This window comes from Gymnogyps californianus, chromosome 19, assembly GCF_018139145.2.
Source record: "Gymnogyps californianus isolate 813 chromosome 19, ASM1813914v2, whole genome shotgun sequence".
Classification (NCBI taxonomy): Eukaryota; Metazoa; Chordata; class Aves; order Accipitriformes; family Cathartidae; genus Gymnogyps; species Gymnogyps californianus.
The window spans coordinates 1,131,820-1,155,143 of NC_059489.1; the positions used below are offsets into that span (position 1 = coordinate 1,131,820).

General features: G+C 58.8%; 2 protein-coding genes across 5 annotated transcripts in view; both read left to right on the forward strand.

Moving 5' to 3' along the window:
* The first annotated feature begins 630 nt into the window (after positions 1-630).
* On the forward strand, positions 631-7,812 carry CHMP6 (charged multivesicular body protein 6). The gene is made up of 8 exons (XM_050908576.1): positions 631-693; positions 1,216-1,325; positions 1,951-2,038; positions 2,643-2,729; positions 2,848-2,913; positions 3,190-3,270; positions 3,986-4,040; positions 5,572-7,812. Exons 1-8 carry the CDS (start codon positions 631-633, stop codon positions 5,622-5,624), a joined length of 603 nt encoding a protein of 200 aa, XP_050764533.1. The 3' UTR covers positions 5,625-7,812.
* Positions 7,813-19,326: 11,514 nt separating this feature from the next.
* Positions 19,327-23,324, forward strand: part of BAIAP2 (BAR/IMD domain containing adaptor protein 2) — a 49,779-nt gene continuing 45,781 nt past the window's right edge. For all 4 annotated transcript variants that reach the window (XM_050908233.1, XM_050908235.1, XM_050908234.1 and 1 more), the window contains exon 1: positions 19,327-19,386. In XM_050908233.1, the coding sequence (XP_050764190.1) occupies positions 19,339-19,386 (48 nt within the window). In that variant the 5' untranslated portion in view covers positions 19,327-19,338. The remainder of the gene's footprint in view (positions 19,387-23,324) is intronic.

Below are 23,324 nucleotides of genomic sequence, written 5' to 3' on the forward strand. Positions count from 1 at the left end.
CCCATCCCCTATAGCCCCCTACCCCCTATAGCCCCCATCCCCTATCGCTCCTGTCCCCTATAGCCCCCATCCCCTATAGCCCCCATCCCCTATAGCCCTCCTACCCCCTATAGCCCCCTCCCCTATAGCCCCATCCCCTATAGCCCCCATCCCCTATAGCCCCCCCACCCCCTATAGCCCCCATCCCCTATCGCTCCTGTCCCCTATAGCCCCCATCCCCTAGCGCCCCCTACCCTCTATAGCCCCCGTCCCCTATAGCCCCATCCCCTAGAGCCCCCATCCCCTAGAGCCCCCTACCCTCTATAGCCCCCGTCCCCTATGGCCCCCATCCCCTATAGCTCCCCTACCCCCTATAGCCCCCATCCCCTATCGCTCCCGTCCCCTATAGCCCCCCTACCCCCTATAGCCCCCGTCCCGTCCCCCGTCCCCTCCCCCGCCCGTTCCCGCCGCGCCCCCATAGCGCCCCCCAGCGGCGCTTGCCCGCCGCTGCGCCGCCCTCGCCTTCGCCTTCGCGTTCTGCCGAGCCGGGCCTTGCGCGGCCGCCGTCGAGGGGCGGGGCCGGAGCGGGGCGGGGCGGGGCGTGGCGGCCGCGCCGCCCGGGTCAGGAGCGGCGGCGGCGGCGGCGGGGCCATGGGGAACCTCTTCGGGCGGAAGCGGCGGAGCCGCGTCACCGAGCAGGACAAGGCGGTGCTGGTGAGCGCGGCGGCGGGCCCGGCCCGGTGGGGCGGCCTGGGGGAGCCCCCGCCCCGCTGCAAGGCCGGGCCGAGGGCCGCGGGGGAGGCCGGGCCCAGCTCGGTCAGCGCCGGCGCGTTATCCCTGCGGCAGGGAATGGCGGAGTCGCTGTCTCCGGGCGGGCCGCCGCCCTGCCCGCACCGGGCCCGGCCCCTGAGCGGCTGCCGGCTCCGGGGCGGGGGCCGAAGCGGGTGGGCGTTTGCCGGGTGCCCGCGCTGCGGAGGGCGCAGAGAAAGATGGCGGGGGGGGTGAGGGGGTGCGTGTGGCTCTGACGGCGGCTGCTGATGCAGCCCCGGTGTTTGTGCTGCCGGTGACACCGGGGGGAAGGACCCGGCCTGTGTGAGCGGGCGGGAGGGTTGTAGGGGCCGGCGCTGCCCGGGCCCTTCGGGGGGGGGGGGGGGATGTGCTGGAACCGTCAGGGCTCGGCTTGTGACGGGGGGGTCGGTCTGTCTGTCCGTCCGTCCGTCCCTCTCTCTTCTTTAGCAACTGAAGCAGCAGCGGGACAAGCTGAAGCAGTATCAGAAGCGGATAAGTCTGAACCTGGAGAGAGAGCGAGCGTTGGCCAGGCAGCTGCTGAAAGAGGGCAAAAAAGAGTGAGTGGGGGGTGTCACCGCTGCCGGGGGGGTGCGGGGGCCTGGCAGGGGCAGGGAGCGTCCGTGCGGGATAAAGGGCCGTTGTCGTGGAAGGGAAGAGTTACGGAGCCGCAGGTATCGGTGAGCTGCGGAGGTAGTTACAGATTCTTCTTTCAGAAAGGAAGTTTAGTTTAAAGTTTTATGCCTACAACCAAGAGAGAGACTGCCGCTGTGCCGCGGCTGGTGTTAAAACAGGTCTTCAAAAAGCGGTTCTCTTTCTTTACCGCGGAGGGTCGGTGGCATGTACGGATGCCGTGTCAGCGGCCACCTCGTATGGCTTCTTTTGAGTGTGTATCGTAAGCCTGTTGTGCAAGGACTTTGTTTTGCGTTGCTGCAGCATAGCTGGCCTGGGTGAAGTCCCAATCCCCCACAAATATGCCTAAATTTTCAGGCACTAGATTAGCAAATTTACAATTAATTTTCTCATGCTTATTCTTCACAGGAGCAGTTCAGAGTTCTGTTTGATTTGCACGTGATTCTTTTCCTCTTTTGGAAAAGGCACAAAACAAATATGGCTTTGATGTGATTCTTTTAGGCTTATTGGCTTTCATCTGTGCTGAGTTTGCCTCCTCCTGTTTTCCTTCAGGAAAGCCATGCTCTTGCTTAAGAAGAAGCGCTACCAAGAACAACTCCTAGATAAAACGGAAAACCAAATCAGCAACTTGGAGCGGATGGTACGTGAGAATCAGTTGCTGTAGGCTGCGAGTGGCCCGCTGTGCGCGCTTGGTATAAGTCTCTTTTTCTGGGGTGAGCGTTCCTTTTGATTGTCTGGAATTGCATTTTAACTGTCAAGTCCTGACGGGGCTTTAGTCCTCTGGCCGAAGGGCAGGCGTCTCTGAAATCATACATGTGCTGTGCCTCTTCCCTAAAGAACCAAGCAGTGAGTATGTTTTGGGTCTGTAGCGCAGGTTACGTATTAAATACGTCTTTTTGTAAAACAGTAAAACTTTAGTCACAGTGTGGACAGCTGCCGTAGAAACTTCCTCAGGCTTGCCTCGGTACACATCAGAAATGGATGTGTTTGTTCTGGGGCACCGTGGAAACTGTGGCCTCAGAAATCAGTTAAAGGGCTGTTGGATACGCGTTTGCAGCTGCCTGTGCTAAGGCTTTTTGTGTGCGTGTTTCCTACTACTGGTATAATTTAATCCTCTGTTCACTAAAGAAGGGCTCTTGACTGGTTTCTGCTTGCAGTTTCTCTGTGGATCTTGGCAGTCTGTGTCTGGCTAACGACGGGAATGTGACAGCCTGTGATGTTTCCCCTTCTCCTTTCTGTTTCAGGTCCAGGATATTGAATTCACCCAGATTGAAATGAAGGTCATTGAGGGCCTGAAAATAGGCAATGAATGTCTGAACAAAATGCACCAGGTACGTGTGACCGAGTCAGCGGAGCGCGCTTTTGCCTTGGACGAGGCAGAGTCCTGGCTGTTTGTAGCTGTCTCCCTGCAGGCCTCACTCACGTGTGGATTTTGGCTCTTTTCTTCAGGTTATGTCAATAGAAGAAGTAGAAAGAATAATGGGTGAAACCCAAGATGCCGTGGAGTACCAGAGGGTACGTACTGTGTGCGTGAGTAGTTGTGAGCAGAGACTGCCTGCCATACAGAGTTTCTCTGATGTGCACTGTGTTCCCAGCCTTATTTAAGAGGCAATCAGATTGGGAATTAAATCTCAGTTGCCTGCAGAAAAATTAGCTCTGTTAGTTTTTCCGAGTACCCCTTCACCCCGTGTTTACGTTGCTCTCCCGTGTGCATGTACCATGCTGCAAGCCGTAGAGCTGCTTCTGCTACGCTGCTGTTGACTGGAATGTGTCTTTTCCTCTCTTTCATAGCAAATAGATGAGATACTGGCTGGCAGCCTGACTGAGGAAGATGAAGATGCCATTCTAGAAGAATTAAACGCTATTACTCAGGTAGGACTGATGTAATTACTTTAAATCCACGTTTTCAGGAAGCTGTTTGTAATAGGGGAGAAAGTATCTTTTTCCCCACTCTCCATAGTTTATCTTACTCTGTCAGAGATCTCAATTATACCTGTTTACGGCCAATTATTGCGTCATCAAAGATCAAGCTAATTGCTCCACACACAGAGGCCATTTAAAAATGGGGTGCTGTTAAGGGTTGTACTTTATTTGCTGTCTGTTGCGGTCAGTTGATCTCTGTTCTTACTGGATATCTATTCCACTTCACCAGATGAAGGTCTTGAAAGTCCTGGGTCACGCTCAGATAACGGAAATCAGTGCACGTTATCATCCCCACCCATCTCTGGTGCCTGTGGCTCTTCCGAACACTGGTTCGACTTTCCTTCACTGTAGGAAATGTGCAGCCAGTGGAGACCGAGGCTCTGCAACTGGCACTGATTTGAGGAGACTCATAGCTAATACAGGGTCCTATTAAGTCTCACTTAATAATAATTAAAAAAAAAAGGCCTTGTACTCATTTACCGGGCAGTACTGAAGCCCATAACCCTTCCTGCAGTTCTGGAGGCAGATGTCAGTTTGTATGTGAAATCTCTTACGTTATTACTCTGTTCCCAGACAGTCTGTGCGCAGAACTGTGGTGCAAGGGTCTGCGACCGCTGCGGGGTATGGGGGGTATGTGTCAGCGTTGTCTTTAATGTTCTTGCAGGAACAGATGGAGCTTCCAGAAGTTCCTTCTGAGCCACTTCCAGAAAAGATCCCAGGTACGCTTTCTCTGTACGCTCTGCAGCTTTGGCTTCTCGTACTTCTCAGTTCCATGCAATAGTCTGAGACCCTCTCCTGTTGTAAGTATTGTCTTAGCAAATGTGAAGGAAAATAAACTTTCTGGTTTAAAGCCCTGTTGATCTGGGCTGTGCCAGCTTCCCTCACGCGGCGCTGACAAATCCAGCTGACCCCTTACCATAAGAGGACCCAGGGCTCTAACCTCTTTGTTCAGTTGGCATCTAGTCATTCCTCTTCAAGAGTTCCTCTTTGTTACATCTGCTGTTCTTAAGGCACGCTTTGTACCTGCTGTGAGACTACCAGCTGCCTTCAAACACCCAGTGGATGTTCCACTGGGAAGCTCCGTGAGGAACTCCTTCCTTGGCTCTCTGCTTGACCCAGGCAAGACTTTCTCACACAACGCTCCCTGGTCCCCCGCGTGTCGTCGCAACGTGCCGCTACGCAGGAACACTTTTTTTGTGACCACGGATATTGGCATTCACGCTGCGCGGAACTGGATTTCACTGAGGCTCGTGACGACTCGTAGCTCTTGTGACCTTGCTTCAGGTAACAACGGTAACTTTGAACCAGCTGGATGCGGATCGCTGGAGTCCCACAATTCCGGGGCTGTCGGAGCGCCGGCTGCGCACAACCGATGCTACAGGCGTGTTCGCTCCTGAGCGATGCAGAACCTCAGCGGCAGGGTTTGCGCGGCTGGGTGCGAAGAGGGAAGTGGGAGAGAGCTCCTGAAGCGGAGTGACCGAATGGGCACCGCTGGCCTGGTGAGGAAGGAGTCTTTGCGGAGCGTTACCAGATGTCTGTCCCTGCTGAAGAACTGAAGGTCGAGCCTGCCCTCGGAGACAAACAGCGAGGTAGAGCTGCACCCAGCTGGGTGCCAGAAGGCAAACTGGTAAAGAGTCTGTGTCCTGGGACAGCAGAACGCTGAACTGTCGGTCACAGAAGCCGGACATCCCTGCTTGTGGAAACCAGGAGCTGTAAGAGGCCATTTCCTCTGTATGGAAGCTGCCCAGGAGAAATCTGGGATGTGGGGAACGGGCTGGTTTCTTTTTAGTGCTTGTTTGCCAGTAAACATGGATCAGATGTCACCTCTGTACGTTGGCGGCAGGATGGCCAAACAAAATACACGCCGCCCCTGCTGCCTGCAGCTGATTGAGCCTCATTTAGTCACGTTGTCACGTCGGAGGGGTGAGGGGAGAAGCTTGTCTGCCCGCTGCCCTCCGAGAAATCGCTCGCTGCCCTAGATCTGTGTCGCTGGGCTGGTGGCTTACTAAGGTGGTGTTGGGTATGTTCTGAAACTGTTTTAATTCTTTAGGTGCTGTGAAAAAGAGGAGCATACTTGATATGTGGAATTATTTATAACGAACTTCTATTAGTTCAGTGACTTTCCAGGCGCTGTGCAAGCATTTGTTGCTCTGCAGAGAAGTGGATTATGAGTCCTAGTTCTTCCGCAGGAGATGACTGGAGATCTATTTGCATTCTCTGTTCCTTAACAAGTTTCTTTTTCTTCCACAGAAGCGTCACCCGTCAAGAACAGGCCAAAACCAGAACTGGTGGCAGCATCTTAACTCCCACTTCTGGGGATTCCCCCACATAACTTTCACCCAGGACAGTTTGCCATCCCAGCGTGTGCTGGGAACAAGCAATGCCTTGGCAGCATCCCAGCTGTGCTGGGCGGATTGTGGAGCAGGATTCCCCGTGCAGGGTGGGGAACCTCAGCTGATTATTGCTCTTGTATCAAGATTATTTTCTAGTGTTTTCTTTTTTTGTAACTTAAATTCTGAACTCACTCAGCTGCGCTGTCTCGGGATTAAACAACAACTCTAAGACTGCCAAAGCCAAATGCTTCCTTTAGGTTTGATTTCAGTGGTAAATCTGCCTTTGCTCTGACTGAATCCCCAGGAAGTCTCGCCCTCGGAGCGATGGTGTGTTTGAAATGGCTGTCCTGGGCATCGGGCTGGGCGAGAACGAGCCGCTGCCCTCGGGAGCCCTCCAGGCCGCACTGGTGTCTGCACTCCTCTCGGTCCCTTTGCTTTTCCTCTTCTGATTCTGTTTGTGGAAGGGCTGCCGGTGTCTCTTGTCCAGAGACTGGCTGGCGTGTATGAGGCTCTGAAAGGGCACGGGCAGAGTGCAGGCAGCCTGGAAGAAGGCAGCAAGCCTGAGCTTCCGCGGGCAGCGACGCTTCGTGCTACGGTTTGAAAACGGTTCTGTCAGCCTTGTGTAAAATGAGCTTACGTGTGAGGGTGGTTCACTGAGCAAAGTTCAGAGTGATTGCTTGGCTTTGCATTTGCTGGCAGCGGCGCTGATTGGGGGAAAAGCCCGATCTCCGTGCGAGGGGAAGAGCTGGCCTCTGGCCGGGTGTGAATCGGAGGCGGACAGTAACAATTCCCATTCAGATCCCGTTCTGCCTGCCTGCCTCTGGTAACCCGTGGTGCTGAGTGAGACCCGGGGTGACAGAAATCTGACGAGCCTCTTAAAATTCCAGCAAGGAGTCTTCTGCCTACGTTACGAGCCAGGAGTCATCCCTTGTTGGCTCTGCACCATCGTCAGAGTTCACCTTTGCAACGTTCAGGTGCGCTGAGATCGATTCTGCTCCCAGTTGTCAGCTCGTGGCTGATATTTCCTTGTAGAGCCGGGGACAGGAAAGGTCGGGCTGGGGTAAGCGTGAGGCTCGTTCGGTACCAGAGATGAGGCATGAAGCTGCTTAAACGAACACTCCAAAGACTCTGCTCAATAAGTGGTTAGAGGGGAGACCAGTTCCTCCTGAGCCTGCACTGTGGAGGACGGTCTGGTGCTTAGCGTGGTGTAGCGGGGCGCTCGGGTCGGCACGGATGATGAAGCGTTTGGAACGCTGCCTGGCCAGCCAGGTGGCAGGCAGATTTAGCTGTTCTTGGAAGCAAGCTTACTCGCCAGCTTGCAGATGCTCTTCAGGACACTGCAGATCTTTATTTATTACGTTCTTGAAGCCACAACCCTTAATCCTGGTTTCTGTGACAGCAGAAGAAGGACCAGAGGGTCCTTGGAGACTTTTAGTGACTGCCTTTGGGGTTATGTGATCTGGTGCTAGACAATAATAAGTAATCCCAGAGACTGTGCTGCTCTCCATGTGGTGATGGGCCAGCAGCAGCTCTGTTTTTGAGTCACGCTTTCCGTGTCATCTCTGCTTGTTATGTTCCAAAGACTGGCCAGGGCATCCTCCTCCTCCCGCATGCATGCGTCTTCAAGGCAGCGTGCACCTTGGAGTTGCCCTATTTTCAATTCCACTGTGTGTGCTCTCATTAGTTAATGTTTCATAACAAAGCCAGGGTCCTGCAAGCCTTGGACCCATGTTTACTAACCAGTGCAACTTCAGCAAACAAATAACTTTCTCTGAAATTGGCAGAAATTGGTTTAAACTGCTCCTTGTGCCTCTGCTGAAGGCGCCGGTTACCCCGGCCGGTGTTTGGAACCGCCGAACCCTTCACCCAGCTTTCACAGCCGGAGCTAAGGCGGGACAGGGCTGTACCCCGTTCCACACTCCTGCGGTTTTTTGTTTTTTCTCTAGGCCAGGCTGCTGCTCTGCTCTGCGTAACCATCCTGGCTGTCTTGCAATACACGATTTTTCCACCAGAGAGAGCCTTGTCTTCATCAGCACCGTGGTGTCTGTAGCATTTTTGTGCAACGTTTTTGCTTCAGGGCTCCTTCAGTCCGTTGCTAGCCTGATGTCGACTTGTTTAATTTTACCCTATTTAATTTGTAATCCATAGGAGTGAATGCTGGGCTCTCCCAGTGAGGTCCTGAAGGGACCTTTCCTGGGAGCACAGCTTTTGCTGCTAGCGCTTTGTGTAAACCCTGTTAAATAGGGTTGGCACGCATCACCCCGGACGAGGAGGGGGAGAGCACCGCAGTCCGTATGCTCCGGTTCTCTTTCTCACGAACGTCCTGGCAGCGAGAGAGACACGAGCCAGCCATCCCCAGGGGAAGCTGCGGCGAGGCTGGGCCGGGTCCCGGTGACTGCCGGCCGGCGAGCTGAGCGCCCGGTGCTGTCTGGGCTCTCAGGTGGAAGCTGGTCCAGAGAGGGCGTGGGGTTAGTGCTGAAGGGGTTAATGCAGCTCCTTGCATTTGTTAATGCAGTAAAGAGGCCATTTACTGAACGAACAGGAAAGTTTGGAGCAGATTGCCAACAGCTTCCTCTGCTAATCCCTGCACCAAGCAGATTGTACGGTGTCTCCTTGAGAGGAAGAGCCAGGAGTGGTGTGTGACCTCTGTGGTGTGCTGTAACAATAAACTATTTCTAATGGTTTCACCGATTCCTCTTCCAGCCTCGTGTTTTCACAGTAAATGTTTTGGATGAGCAAGAGTTGCCTTCCTCCTCCCTCCCCTTTTTACTCTCTGCTCCTGGCAGAGATGTGGGCAGGAAATTTCAGAACAGGCTCCGTGTGTAATAGAAAAGCAATCCCGTTTGCCTGGATGGCCCAGGAAGGCTCGTCTGTAACCGACAGCAGCAGTGCCCCGACAGCCCTGGCACGGCCCGCGAGCCAAACGCGGATGAGCTGGAGGGATATTTAAGAGAGCCTATACGTTATGTTGGTGCTGCAGAGGTGGAGCAGCCCCTGCCTGTGCTGCAGGACTGTGCCTGCCTGTCTCTCCTCACCAGCGGGCCGGGAGCAGGGCAGGGATCGGGCAGATCACCCCGGGGCTCCCTGGAGAAACGGCTCCCAGGGGAAAAGGGGCTCTCCTGGGAGGCAGGAGTAATGGGGTGGATCCCAGGACGGGGAGGGGGGGGATGTTTGGAATGGCAGCCTTCCAGCCCTTGGGCTTGCAATGAAGCTGAACTGGGGGGTTTTTTTTGCAAGAATTATTCTGGAATTGTTGATAAACTGAGGAATAAATGGTCTGCGCCTGGACGCTGGACTCGCAGGGAGCGTGTGGCTCTGTCCGGATGGCAGCAGTGGCCGTGCTGTCCTGCCCCTGGCTGGGCTGGGGTCTCCTTTCCCTGCCCTGGGCAGGATTTTCTTCTTTCGGCTCGGTGGGGTTGTCCAACCGCCCCAAGCAGCCAACGTGGGACCCCCTGCGTGTGGCTGTCAGCCGTTTCAAACGGGCATGGGTCTGGAGGGCACTGTTTGCAGCAGCACCGTAGTAGTAGTAGTGTAGTGCGGCACCACCTTCACGCTCGGTCCTGCAGGACACGGGTCCCATGGGTGCAGGACAAGGGGCTCTTGCCAGGGCTGGGTCTGAGCCCCGGGCCGCTGCTTTGACACCAGCTCCTTCCCCGTTATTTTGGATTTACGGCTCTTCTGCGGGTGGAAGCAGTGGGATGCCTCCGGGTCTCTCCTGCCTGGGCCAGCCGGACCCTTGGCCGTAGCTCAGCCCCCCGGTCCTGCCCCTGCCGGAGGAGGTGCCGGGGGTTCCCGTGTCCCTGGGAAAGCAGCTGCGCCATGTTTAATGGTGTTTAATTAACGCTCCCACGTACCCGCTCAGCTGTGGCAGCGGGGTGGGAGCCGGCACCCTGCAGTGTGAGCTGAGCATGGAGCAATTCCAGCTGTGTTTTAGTTGGCCAGATGTTTAGTTAAATAGAGGAGTGTCCTCCCTTGAAGAAAGTCATTGAGGCAACGTTGCTCGTTGCTAATTAAACCCTGGAGAGCACAAGCAACCTCACGCTGCTTCCTCTGCCGCTCCCACGCAGGGCCCGGAGCCTTCCCCGGTGCCCCCAGCCCTGGCACGGCCCTGGCTCCTTGCCAGAGGCACCGGAGAGGTTCGGGCCACTGGGCAAACGCCACGGCAAACCTGCCCATTACAGACCCCGCACGTGTGAAGGTGACAGTGAATTTCAGTCCCGTAACATTTAGAGGAGCAGGTGATTTGTCACTCCTCCCGCAGCGGCTGCCGGAGTCTCTGTGGTATTTCCAGCGCGCCACTCGGTGCCGGGTCCAGCCACCGTGGCATTTAACGTGACTTGCGTGGCAATGTAGGATCATCGCCCGGCGCAGGAGGCAGCGGCTGGGAGAAGGGAGAAGCTCCACTGGGAGACGGCGCTGCCCGTTCCCCGCTCCCCTCCGCAGAGAAGGTCCCCGTCCCCAGGGAATGCTGCCTGCAGCTGCCCTTGTCCCGTGGGCTCTGCCCAGCCAGGGACCGCTGCCTGCAGGGCCCTTCCTCCTGCCAGTGTCCCTGGGAGCAAGGCATGAGGCTGTGGGGGAGAGGGAATTACTGCCAGCGTTATGCAAGTGGCATTGCCTTTAAATAGACTCTTATTCAATGCTGTCCAGGAGGCAGCGGAGCCGCTGAACATCAGCGCCGTTCGTTCGCTCGCTGGGGCTTTGTTTTCTTGTTCTGCAGGCCACCCCCGCGATGCTCTGCAAGTTCTCTAGAAGTTGGTTTGGGGCAAAGGCCTCCTTGCCGCCCTGACAGCCGGGGAGCTTCTCCCCCCTCTCCGTTAAATGGCAGCAGCCCTTTCACTCGGTGTTTAATTGAATTGTGTAACGCAGCGACGCCGTGGCAGAGCCGTGGTAGTTTCTATGCCAACACAGCTGGACGGCGGCGCTGCCTGGGGAGGCAGAGGGGCTGCCTGCACCGGGGCGACGCAGCTGCACACCCCCAAAACGGCTGCACACCCCCTGACATGGCTGCACACCCCCAAAACAGCTGCACACCCCCTGACACAGCTGCACACCCCCAAAACAGCTGCACACCCCCAAAACGGCTGCACACCCCCTGACACAGCTGCACACCCCCTGACACAGCTGCACACCCCCAAAACGGCTGCACACCCCCAAAATGGCTGCACACCCCCTGACACGGCTGCATGCCCCGCTGCCTCACATGTTTCCTGAAACACCCGTGGGAAAAAAATGGTGAGACAAAAATCCGAGCGGCAGCTGATCTGCAGGCCTTTCGTCTGGGTCCAGGTCGCTTTTTGGCACGAGCGAGCTCAGAGCCGCGGCTGGGGCACGGCGCACAGGGGCACGGGGCACGTCCCCCGGGGTCTGCAGCCCCGCTCGGTGCCCCCCCGGCAGCGGCTCTCGGCTCCCACCCTGCTGGGAACGACCTCTCCACATCCTTTTGTCCTCCACCCGCCTTGGCAAACACGGAGTCAGGACCAGGCAGTGCTTTGAAGAGGCTTGCGGGGGGGGGTCTTCCATTTTCCTTCTCTTCATCACTCCACACCCTGAGCTCGCCCTGCCCTGCACGGGGAAGAGGAGCCCGAGGGGCAGGGTGCTGCCCGCACTTGGGGGTAGCACTGGTGCTGTTTTGTTTTGCACTCAGAGCCTTGCAAGGCCAGCCTCCCCCCCAGCTGCACGCTCAGAACCACGGGGGACCGGCCGCTGGCTCCTTCCTTTTCCCTGTTCACATATTTCAAGTGGCCTGGTGTCACACTGAGTCACCAGCGGAGAGATGGAAGAGGCTTTGGCAGAGAACAAGCCTGAGTTTTGATAGTTCAACTGTGGGAAAAAAAATCAGCGCAATTTCCTAATTAGAGCAGTGATGGGAACAAAGCAGATTTGTTAGAGAGCTGCGCGGCTGAGTTCGGGAATGTGACCTTTGCTGGCTCTTAGTGCTAGACGGGAGCTGTCGGTGTACGGTGGTGCTTGGCAGTGACTGAAATGCTTCAGCAGTGACTGCTCTGACGTAGGAGAGCCAGAATTTCACCTTCTGGGGGAAGCCAGACCCACTGCCAGAGTGGTGTCTGATGTGGAAGGAGCACTGGGAAACGGTGGTTGCCCCCGGATCACCCTCCTTTGCTATTTCCCCCAAACGTGGGCTAGTTTCCCTGCCCTGCAGTGGAATGTGGCTCCTCAAGTCGTAGGAGAAGCCGTGGGCACGCGCTGGGTGTCCCTGCAGGGCCAGCGCTGCGGAGTGACTGATGGTCCCCAGCCCCTGGCTGCCACCCGGCCGGCCCGGCTGCGGTACCGGCTGCTCTCGGCACGGGCTCCCAGCCGGCAACCAGGCTGCGCGGGAGGGCTGATGCCGGGTTGCACCCCAGGGCTGGAACGAGTCACAGCCCGACGGTGCACGATTCATTAGCAAGACGAGGAAACGAGTGGAGACGGGTCCCAGGGCTGTGCCTGTGCCTTTGAAGCGGGAGGAGACAATGCTCCTGCGTGAGCCCATCCGTGCAGAAAGGCTGGAGATGCCGTGCGGGGAGCTGGGTGGCCTTGGGACTGGAAGAGGAGCGGTGGGAATTTGGTGTTGTGTGCTTTAACCCCGAGAACCAACGTTTGTGCTGCAGCCTGGGCGCTGGGGCAGGGCTGTGACAGCCTGACTGAGCCCGTTAGCGTGGCCACGGAACAAGCAAACGTGACCGAGGGTGCTGTGGGGCTGGGGTCTCGTACCGGCCCAGAGCGGTGTTGGCCTGACGGAAAGGAAGAGGTGACACTGGGCAGGGAGAGGGCAGGTGGTGGCAGTGGGCCTGATCCTGTCCCTTCAGCCTCCTCTCTGTGAGCCGCCCTTCTGCAACCGACTGGTCCTTCTCAGGCAGGCAGGGGCTGGGCAGGGTGGGAGGCAGCACCCAAAGGTCTCTACAGCACCCAGTGCCTCTGTGCAAGGCGCTGGCTGGAGGCACTGCCCCGTACACGTCCCCGAGTTCAGCAACGTGATGCAAAATCCCGTCATGCCAATTATGCAAATCACATAAACTATTCCTGTTATTCAGAAGTATCCCCAGAGATCTCCTTAGCGATCTGTAATTCAGCATTACTCACTCATGAAAGCGGGAGCTGGGGCAGATGAGGAGCGAGAGGGGCTCTGGGCCGCTCAGCAGCCTGGGAGCAAGGAGGAACCGCCGACCCCAGCGCCTTTCGAGGCTCCTCCAGCACACACGGCACCGCTCCCCCGTCCGCTCCCACCCCAGCGTGGCTTAGCACAGGTTGGGTTTGCTGTTTGCTTTGAAGCCAAGATTTCTCCCTTCCAAGCCTCCCCTGGTCCCCGAGGAAGGCAGCACGGCCGGGGACCCGTCCGGCTCTCCCACGGCTGGTGCCAGCCCCGCTGCCCCTTCCCCTCCTCCAGCAGCGACTGCCTCCCCCCATCCCACTCGGTGCCTCCGCTCCCTCCATCTTCCCAGTCCCCATCACAGCTCCCTCTGCATCCGCAACGCTTTGTTCTCCCACCCACTCCCGGTTTCCTCCGTCATTCGGGCTCCTCCCTGCGCTTGCTCTCCCCAGGAGCCTCCCGGGAGAGCCGAGGCTCCTCCACGCCGGCTCTGCCGCTCTCCTGTGCAGCCTGGCCTGTGTCACCCCTGCCAGCGCAGGCTGGGTCTGCCCGTGCCCTGCCCGCAGCCATCACCGCAGGAGCCGGGAAGGGCGCAGGGGTCTGCAGGGGACACGCGAGCAGGTCCCCGTCCCCCCCAGGCCGGGAGGTGGGAGCTGGGGGCTGCCAGGGCCGTGCTCCGGGCACGCCGCCGCTTTGCCAGCTTTGTTTTAACCACGCAGGCAGGCTCCAGCTTTGAGCCGGGCAGCAAGAGCGTCCCAGACACATACCAACAAAACTCTGCCTTTTGCATCCCGCTCCCTCGGGGGGATGCGGGAGCGGGAGCCGGGGGGGGTCCGGGGGTCCGTCCCTGCAGCTGCGCCAGCCGAGCGCTCTGCCAGCGCCTCCCCCCAGCCCACACTCCCTCCCCGGGGCCACCACTTATTTTATTGCCATTAGCGACCCCGGTGACGAGACCCAACCCCGGCTGCAGCGCCCAGCCCAGGCTCCCTGCGGCCGACGGAAAGGCCGATGGCGGCAGAGCCGCTTTCCACACCCGGCTCAGCTCAGCCCAGCGGCATCCCTCGCCGTAAGCGGGGCTGCGTGCTCCGATGCAGGGAGCAACGCAGATAGAGAGCTGCTGTGTCACATCAGTGAGCAAAACAGGTCCCGGTATGCAAATACCTGGAAACAGCAACTTTCACTGTGAGGAGTCTCGTTCAGATGCTGCTTCCAATGGGATTAGGGAAAACCTGCTCAGGATGATGGGGGGCCAGTTACTCTGCCATGCCTCAGTTTCCTCCTTTGTGAAATAATCCTGACCCACTTCGTAAGCCGCGGTGAGTCCTGCTCGGCAAAGTGCGAGGCAGGAGCTGGAAATCGCCGCTGTTTCAGGCTCTGCGCTGGGTTTCAGTGCTGCAGCTCCCACCCAGTAAAATAAGAGCCTGAATTGTTCATCCTTTGCTAATCCTCAATAAATGGCTTTCCTTGATTTGCTGTTTGTGCTCAGGGGGATTTAACCGGCCGAGAGCTGCTGGCACGCGCAGGGAATCTCCAATTTTCTGCCAACTTTTAAGTCCTGACCCTACGAAACAGAAAGTGTAAACTCGTGCGTGCCTCGAGGTAGCACAGGGAGCAGCATGCTGGGAGCAGCACGCTCGACGTTGCACACTCGACGTTGCACACTCAACGTTGCACACTCAAGGGACATGGAGCCTGTGGTGGTGGAGGGACCAGCGCTCACCGGTACGAATGGCGATGGGTACCGGCACGGCGCCGCAGCCGCTCTTGCCGGCATCCCGGTGAGCGACAGCCGCGCTGCAAAGGGAAGAGCAAAGCTGTGTTTGGGTGGGTGGCTCCGGGACCCGGGTATTGGCGTGGGGTCTGCTGCCCCGGCTCCCACAGAGGTTAATGAGGTGCTCAAAAAAAAAAAGCGGGGGACAGCCCGGCGTTGAGGAGGGGCCCCCCCGCCGGCTCGGCAGTGAGCCAGGGAGGCAGGAGTCCGAGCTGAGCAAGGTGGACGGGGAAAAGCACGTCCTGTGCTTGCGGCTGGGTTGGTTTTGCTCAAACCTGTCAGGCTGATTCCCCAGTGACCCCCCCCAGATGTCAGAAAAATCACATTTAAATTATTTCAGAAATCAACAGCTCCGGGCGCAGCATGGAAGAGGGCTCACAGCCGACTGCGCCGCAGCAGCGTGTTAGGACTCTGATGGGGAAGCCATCTGCCTGAGACAAAAAGTACGGAAATTTCCTGGTAATCTCATTAACAAGTTGACGCTTGCAGGTACGCGCCTGCCCTGAGCCGGGCTGCTCGCGGGGGTCACCGAAGGCGGGCTGGGTTTAGCCTTTCCTTTCAGTACGTATCAAAAAGGAGGAAAAGGGAATGAAGGGCACGGGGGGCTGTCAGCCTGAGCCGTGGCTGTGCAGGGAGCGGGGCAGCCTCTGCCCCCGGCCCCGCCGTGGGACCACGTTGGACGAGCAGCTGAGTTAGAGATGGAGGCGGCTCCTTCAACCTGGTGCAGCTGCCTGCGAAGGCGCCCTGTTCCGTGCTCGGTCTCTCCTACTCTGACACCACCCGTCTGCTTTCAAGGTGCCGAGGAGCAAGCAGTGACCGCCCGGAGCCGTTCCCGGTGGCAGCCCGTGCCCGCGCCCCTTGGCAGAAGTGCCGGGGGGATGGCGAGGGCGGCGGGGCTGTACCTCTGTTTCCTCCTCTCTGTATTGTCCGGTGACACGTCACATTCAAAACTATGAGGCCTTGTAACCCACCTTTTTTTTTTTTTCCTCTCTCCTGTGTCACAGGAGGCTTTCCTGAGGCGCTGAGGATGCAGCAGCTCCCATTGACCCCGTGCAGCATCATTTTCCCCTCCCTGGGCAGCTATGCCGCCCTGCAGCCACCTCCCTCCCCGGGCAGCCACCGCACCCAGCCACCACGGAGGCATTTCGGTGAGCGGTGAGCACGTGTCCACCTCGCTGGAAAGCCAGAGGAGCTGTTGGCCATAACAGTCCCTCCATGCAGCCGCTGCCCTCGGCCGGCACTGCCCCGGCACGGCGCTCGGTCCCTGCGCTGCGGCGTGTGACCCGGCCGGGAGAGCTGGCGTGACGCCACGCTGGTAATTAAGAAGGAACCTAATGAAACTTCGAAAATAGCACAATTTCCTCCCCACACCTGCAGCCGAGCGGGCTGGATTACATAAATTGGTGTTGCCACAGCAACTTCACTCCACCCGAGGCTGGAGGTGGCCGGTGCCGCGTGTGCCGATGCACCGTCACCCCGGGGGAGAGACCCCGATTTTGCAAAAGGGAGGGATTGCTCCGGGGATGGGGACGGTGCCGGCTCCAGGGCTGGCGGGGCCATCGCTGGGTCAGTGCAGGGCTGCCGCGTGTTTATCCCACTGGTGTTAAAGGTCTGGCGTGGTGGGTTTCCCACGTTGCACCCACCAGGTTTTGCTCCTCCGGCGCAGCCCCCGCGGTGGAAGGTCCCTGTCTTCCGAAAGGGCGAGCGAGAAGCGCCGGGAGGCGCGGCGGGGATGGAGGTAACCTGTGAAGGACTCTGCCACCATGGTTACCCTGGGCACGCTCCAGCTACCGCCGAGCCCCGGGGGAGTGAATCACCCTGACAAAAAGACAGCTAGCAACAAAAAAAAAAAAAACAAAAAACAAAACAAACAAAGAAAAAAAAGCAATCAAAGCAAATGTTACAGCACGAGGCAACGGCAGGTTTTTCCTGCCACGAATTCCCAGGGTGCTCCGGGCAGCTGCGGGGCGGCAGCTCTGCCTTGGCTCTGGCACAGCCCCGCGGGGCACGGGCAGCACAGGCAGCATGGGCAGCAGGGGCAGCACGGGCAGCACAGGCAGCACAGGCAGCACAGACCAGCCCCGGGCAGCCGTCGCGAATCAAGAGCTTGTGACCTGGGAAAAGCCAGGGGCAACGATAATTTGCTAAATCTGCCTCTTAATGTAAGGATAAGAAATCACTGGCCGCTTCCAGCCGAAGACTCACTTTGGGAGCAGGGGGGTACGAGGGAGAAAGGTTTTCAGTGCTCAGAATTCCTGGGGATAAGGAGCAGAGGATGGGAAGAAAGTGGAGCGGCTGTCTGAGAGCAGGCCTAGATGCGAGAGATTCTCTGAGGGTCGTCCCAAAAGGCCTCTTTTATTATGAGAAATTACAAATCCTTTTATCTTCTTCACCAGAGGAACAGCTTGTTTGAATTGCTGGGCTGTCACACTGGAATTAGATGCAAGAACCCCCCACATCCATGACGTAGCAAAGAACTTACATAACGTAACTAAAAATAAGGTGATGGAGATGCAGATGGAGGCACTCTCTTCCCGGACGCTTGATCTGAAATCCTTCACCGGCACTGGAAAGCCAGCGAGGTGCCAGTGTCTGGCCAAGGGAGCGGCATCCTGCCAGAGCCGACCAGTCTGGCCGCTCGGGATGGAGCGGGCTCGAGCGGGGAAGGGGCACTGCGAGGTCCCTGCGTCGATGCAGGCAGCCGGGCATCCCTCCTGGGAATGTCTCCCATGGCAGCCCTGTTCCCAGCTCCCCCCTGAGGTTACGTCCCACCGCCGCTTCTCTTTCTCAGCCCTTGTGGGAAAGGGTTAACCGGCCACTCCATAAAAATGAGAAAAACCCTTCTGAGGGGTTGTAAATTCTTCCCTGTCCTTTGGAGTGTGAAACCGCTGAGGGGGTAGAAGCCAAAATGGGACGTGAATGCAGCCAGAGTGAGCGGTCGCCTTCGGTGCCCCCCCTGCTCCTCGCCGGGGCTGGGACGGAGAGCGGGAGGCAGCAAGGGCAATAGAAACGGGAGCTTTGGGGCCAAGGTATCGACCTCGGCTGCTTGGGCTCCTTGTTCTCGAAATTGATGGAGGAGATGATGGAAAAAAACACGCTCGGCTGCTTAACTGTTTCACTGCTTCTCGCGTTAGAGAGGAGGGAGAGGAAGGAGAGAAGGCTTGGCCCGAGGGCCGGGACGAGGCAGCCGGTGGCACTTTGCGCCCAGTGCCCTCCAGATGTTCCTCCTCTGTACGGCCACAGGCACGCGGGGACAGCCCCGGCCACGTAAAGCTCCCTTTTAACCGTGGATCACCCTGCGGAGAGCGGCAGCCGTGGTGGGGAGGGCTGTAAGGCAAGGGGACGCAGGGCGCTGGCTCCGGGGCACGGCCTCGCTCCTCGTGTCCCTCGGGACCTGCGCAAAAGTCGCTGCCGCTGGCCCGAAGGACGGGAAGGACGGGGATCCATAGCTTTGCTGTCCCACGGGGACCTGATGGCCAGGAGGGCTGGCAAGGGCCTCCCGGGGGAATCCCGGTGCTTGCGGGGTGACGAGGTGTGAGCCCCACTTTCCCGGCTGGCCAGGCAGCGGGACAGCGTGGGGACAGCGAGGGGGCAGGCAGGCAGGGGCTGCCTCTCCTCCTGCCTGGGCTGGTCTCCCCTGGGCTGAGCATCGCTCCGGGCTGAGGACAAGCACCACGAGGTGTGCCGCGCCGGGCCAGCCGTACACCATGGCGACTGCTCATCCCGCCTCTGCTCTCCTGGCCTTCCTGGATGGCGTCCGCTGTCTTTCCCCGTATAAAACCACCACCGGCTGCTCTTCCTCTTCCAGCTGCTCCTCGCCCATCCACCCCGCATTGCGCAGCCGGGGGACGGGGCACAGCACCAGGCGCGTGGGGTACAGCGAGGGTGTGGCGTACAGCGGGGCTATGGGATGGGGTGTCTCGGGGATGTGGGGTACAGCGAGAGATACAGGATGGGGCAGAGCAGGGGTATAGCATGGAGTGTCACGGGCTGTAGTATGGGGCATAGCAGGGGGTGTAGGAGAGGTTATGGGGCATAGTGAGGGTATGGGATGGGGAATGGGGTATGGGATGGGGTACGGGATGGGGAATGGAGTACAGGATGGGGTACGGGATGGGGAATGGAGTACAGGATGGGGAATGGAGTATGGGATGGGGTACGGGATGGGGAATGGAGTACAGGGTGGGGAATGGAGTACGGGATGGGGTACGGGATGGGGAATGGAGTACGGGATGGGGAATGGAGTACGGGATGGGGTACGGCATGGGGAATGGAGTACGGGATGGGGAATGGAGTACGGGATGGGGTACGGGATGGGGAATGGAGTACGGGATGGGGAATGGAGTATGGGATGGGGTACGGGATGGGGAATGGAGTAGGGGTTGGGGCATGGGATGGGGAATGGAGTACGGGATGGGGCATGGCGGGGTACAGGAGGCGGGTTATAGGAGGGGGCACAGCACGGTGCATCCTTCCTGCCCCCCCCGGGCTCGCAGCCCTCCCGCCGCCGTCCTCCCCCCCAGCCCCAGCCCCCGATCGGGCCCTCCCCCGCCGCCCTGCCCTGCCCTGCCCTGCCCCGCCGCCACCGGCCGGGGCGCGGAGCCCGGCCCAGCCCGGCCCGGCCCGGTTGCGGCTCCTCCCCGCGGGGCGGGCCGGGGCGGGCGGCGGCGGCGGCCGGGAGCTGATAAAAGGCGGCGCGGCCGTTCCTCCGCGCTGCTCGCCGCTCCCGCCGCCCGGGCTCCGCGTCGCTCCGCACCGCTCCGCGCATCTACCCCCACCCCTCCCGCCCCCCCCGCCCGCCCATGGTGCTGCCCGGCCCGCCCGGCATGGCCCGCTCCGAGGAGGTGCACCGGCTCACCGAGAATGTCTACAAGGTGAGCCCCGGCAACAGGTGCCGGCCCGGCGCTGCCGCCGGCTCCCGGGCACCGCGGCGGTTCCTCCGGCGTTTTCCCCTTTATTTTATTTTTATTTTTTTTCTTTTCCCCCTCCCCACAAAACCCCTCCATCTTCCCCATCCTCCGCCGGGCGCGGGGGCAGAGCGGGATGCGGTGGGAGGCAGGGAGGGAGGGAAGGAGGGAGGAGGCGCCGGGGGCCGGGGCCGCCCCCGCTCCCTCCCGGGGGATGCGCTCCGGCTGCCGGCACGGAGCGCCCGGAGCCGGCCGGGGCGGGAGCGGCTGCCGGGGCCCCGCCGATCCGGAGCGGGGAGCAGCCCCGGGCAGCCCGGAGCCCTCCCCCGGTCGCTGCGCTGTGGAGGAGCCCGCGGGGGCCGGGAGCCTGCGTGGGAATTTGTCTTATCCCACGGGCGGGCAGTGCTGTCCCTAAATCACCTCGGTCCAGGGCAGGTTTGCGGCGGTTGCTCGCTTTCCTGCAGCGATAAAAAAAACGATCAGAGCCTTTTCTGTGTCTTGGTTATAGCTGGAGTTTGTGAATATCTCGATTTTTTTTTTTTTTTTTTTGCTTTGCTCCCGGTGTCGTGAGAAAAATGAAATAATTTATGTGCTTTAATTTTCCTCCTGAAGGAAGTGGTTTCTGCTCTGCTGGGTCCTGTGACCAAGTCTCATAAAACCTTTCTAGCCTAACATGTAATGCAGGATGTCATTTGTTAAACTGGAAAGCTTGCATGATTTCCTGCATTTTAAGTGGCTAGATTGAGTTACCTGGGAGCGTTAAGCAGAAAAAAACCCGAACAACTCTGATACAAAAATTCAGTACAAAAAATACCAAGATAGTGAAGTTCTAAAGTCTTGGGTTTTGGGATCCTGGGGCATAACAGCTGTTCAGACGGAGCTAATGGCACCCAAAATCTTGGCTACTCTGAACGTAGAGCCGGTCTGCGAATGGAGCTTTCTGGCTACGGCATTTAACTACAGCTGGGGCTTGGGCGTCTGGGGCTCCCTTCCACCCTCTAAATGCAGCTGATGTACCCGGACCCACCGCTGTGCTGGTTGCTCTTGGACTTGGGCAGAGCCCGGCACCGCGGGGTGTTAACGTGGTCGGGTCCCCGCGCAGGCGGGAGCCTTTCCCTCCCGCGGAGCCGAGTGTTTGCGTATCGGCACGGCTCGGCCCCGGGAGCTGCCGGAGCTTGCCACCCAGCCCTGCCGGTCCCCTGGACTGAGTGGTGGTGTGGTCGGTCTGGGGACAGTTGCTGGGAACAGTTTCAGGGGGTGACTCAGTTGTTGTTTGAGGTGTGTTGTCCTCGAAGAACTGTGCTAATAGCAGGTTTGTGGAGCAGGTCACAATTTCCCCGGGCGCAGCCCCGTAAGGAGCGTGCGGGGCAGCTTGTGCCATCGCAACAACTGCGCTGAAATGAAGCTCGTTCCCCCAAGAAATGAGGGGTGAAGGGTGAAGGCGGGCTGGGCTCTTCCCTTGCCTCTGACCATCGGCTTCTTCGGTCCTGTGCTGCGTGAGGCGCGGGTTAAACGGAGCAGAGCACCCTTGGCCCGGAGCCAGCGGCAGCACCGTCTCCATCGAAGCCTGGCTGACCTAGCTGAAGTGCAGCTGGTGCCAAGGGTGCACAGGGGCCTCTTGGCTCCGAGAGCCAAAGATGGACTCGAGAGGAGTCCAAAGGTCTGACTGTCAGTTAGCGAACACTTTAATTCCTTCCTAAAATTGGTATTTTAGTGGGAGCAGCCGGGGTGTAGGGAGCGAGGATGTGGAGCTGGAGGCAGATCTCGCGGTTTTACCCAACATCAGCGTCTCTGCGCTGGGAGCTGGAGGAGGATGGTCCTGGCTGCATTTGCATTTCCTGCAGTGAACGAGGAGCCTTTTCTCCTCTGAAGACGACGATGCTTTTCTTGGCCTCTGGAGATGTGTGGCATGGGATGTGTGCAGGAACCGGGTGTTTGGCTGTTTCTTTGAGGACTTCTGCAACCTCCTGGAGCCCAGTGCGAGGGCTGGAGGCTCAGGGACTGTGTGGACCCTCTGGAGCTCTGTAAGCTTTGGAGTCTCCAAGTCCAAAACCACCCCCAATGCTTCACATCCCCATCGCCCAAGTATTTTTTTTTTGTCCCATGCTTTTCTGGCCTGTACAGTAGCCTGAACACCGCTGTGGTCAGGAGGAGACGACCCCGAGGAAGGGGGACGATGCCGGGGGAGGTTTGGCCATTGCCTCGTCACAGCCACCGAACCCCAAGCCGCAGGGGCACGGGATGGGTGGCTGCCCCACGCTTTGCTTCCAACTGCTGCCATCGTCTTGCTGGGGTTCTGGCAGCAGCCGGACCAGGGGGTCGAGCCAGTTCCCCACGAGGTCCGGAGCAGGCAGCTCTCTGGCTGCTGCCCGGGCCAGGCACCCTCTCCCGCGCAGGCTTTCCCGAGGCGTTCTGCTCGGGAAGCCCATTGTAATCATTTTCCAGAACCAGTGCTCACCCTCGGAGTGACTGTGCTAATGAGATGGTGGAGGAGCTGTCAGCCGCCCCCTTGCCGATGCTGCCACTACAGGCAGCTGCCTACACATGTGTAGTAATTACAGAGGGAGACGGAGGCTGCTGGCACCTTCTGCCAACGTAATCCCACCTTCCCTGGCGCTGATTCACTCGCGTGGACCCCGTCGTAGCGGCGCAGCTGCTGGGCTGGGCGCTGCTGCCAGCACGGGGGGGTGAAAGCTCTCCGGCTGTGGGCGCGGGGTCGGGCAGCTCGGTGGCAGGGCAGCTCTCCAGGCTGCTCCCCGTGCACCGCTCCCGGCGCTCGTCCCTTGCACAGGGTTGTCTGTTGGCAGAAAGGAGGGACTGGCAATTCTTCCTTCCCCCGAAGACAAATCTGTCTCATTTATGACAGATCAGATTATTGCCGTTTACAGGCTAACCTCCATTTCATTTTAAAGCTATTTCTTCGTGTGGAAGATCGTTTTGCAATGGCGTATGAATAGCTCCGCGTTTGAAGAAGTGTTTGCTTAAAAACACCCCAAACTCGAAGCCTAATTGTCTTGCACAAACGCAGGCATAATTCCTGATAGTCGTTTGCTACACATCAGCTGTAATAAATGTTATTGCCGGTGTAACAGCCTCTTGCCTCATTATCTCCACGTCCAGAGGGAAGGGGAGCGATTCTTGCTCCAGTGAATCAGAAGGGAAATTGTGGGTGGTTTGGTGTGTTTGGCAGCGGAGGGACGATGCGGTGTGACAGGAGGAAGGAGCTGGCCCCTGGAGTCAGCCTGTGCCACCCCCAGATTCCATGCGCTGTGCTCCCCGCTGCCTCTGCTCCCTGCGTTGGGGCTTCCCGCACCCCAGATGTCGGAAACCTGGTGGCTGGGCGCCGGGGCTCTGAGCTGACCGGTGCATCGTGGCGATCAGTGGCACGGCCGCAGTCGACGGCAGCGCCCTGCTCTCGCGGGCAGTGGGTGCCGTGCGCCTGTGTCACAGGGGAGTGGGTCAAGCCCTGCAAAATTCCTTTCCCAGCAATAACTGCAGAGGGTGGAGGCCGGGCTTGTCATCCCGTAGTGAGCAGGGCCCAGGGCTGTGGTGTTTTTATAGGGCAACACGCTTTTGCCAGAGTTGCATCTTTGTAGGCGTCTTGGCTCTGCAGCCGAGTCCGTCTGAAGCGAGGCTTTGTGCTGGTCCGGCAGGACGGGTCCGGAGGCGGTGGTGGGGGCTCGGCTCCGGCTCTTGCACTGCCCGGTGGCTCGGCACTGGGGTGGTGATGCGGGGCTGCCCTCATCTTCTGCTGCTCCATCCCCTCTGCGTGTGTACTGTGCTGCTGCGGGCTGGGAGAGGGGTTTCTGACCTCTGCTGAGATGGTACGTCTCCAGACTGTTCAAACTTGCGGATTAAGCGTTATGAAGCAGGTAGCTCCTAACTTGCCGAAGGTACCCCGGATT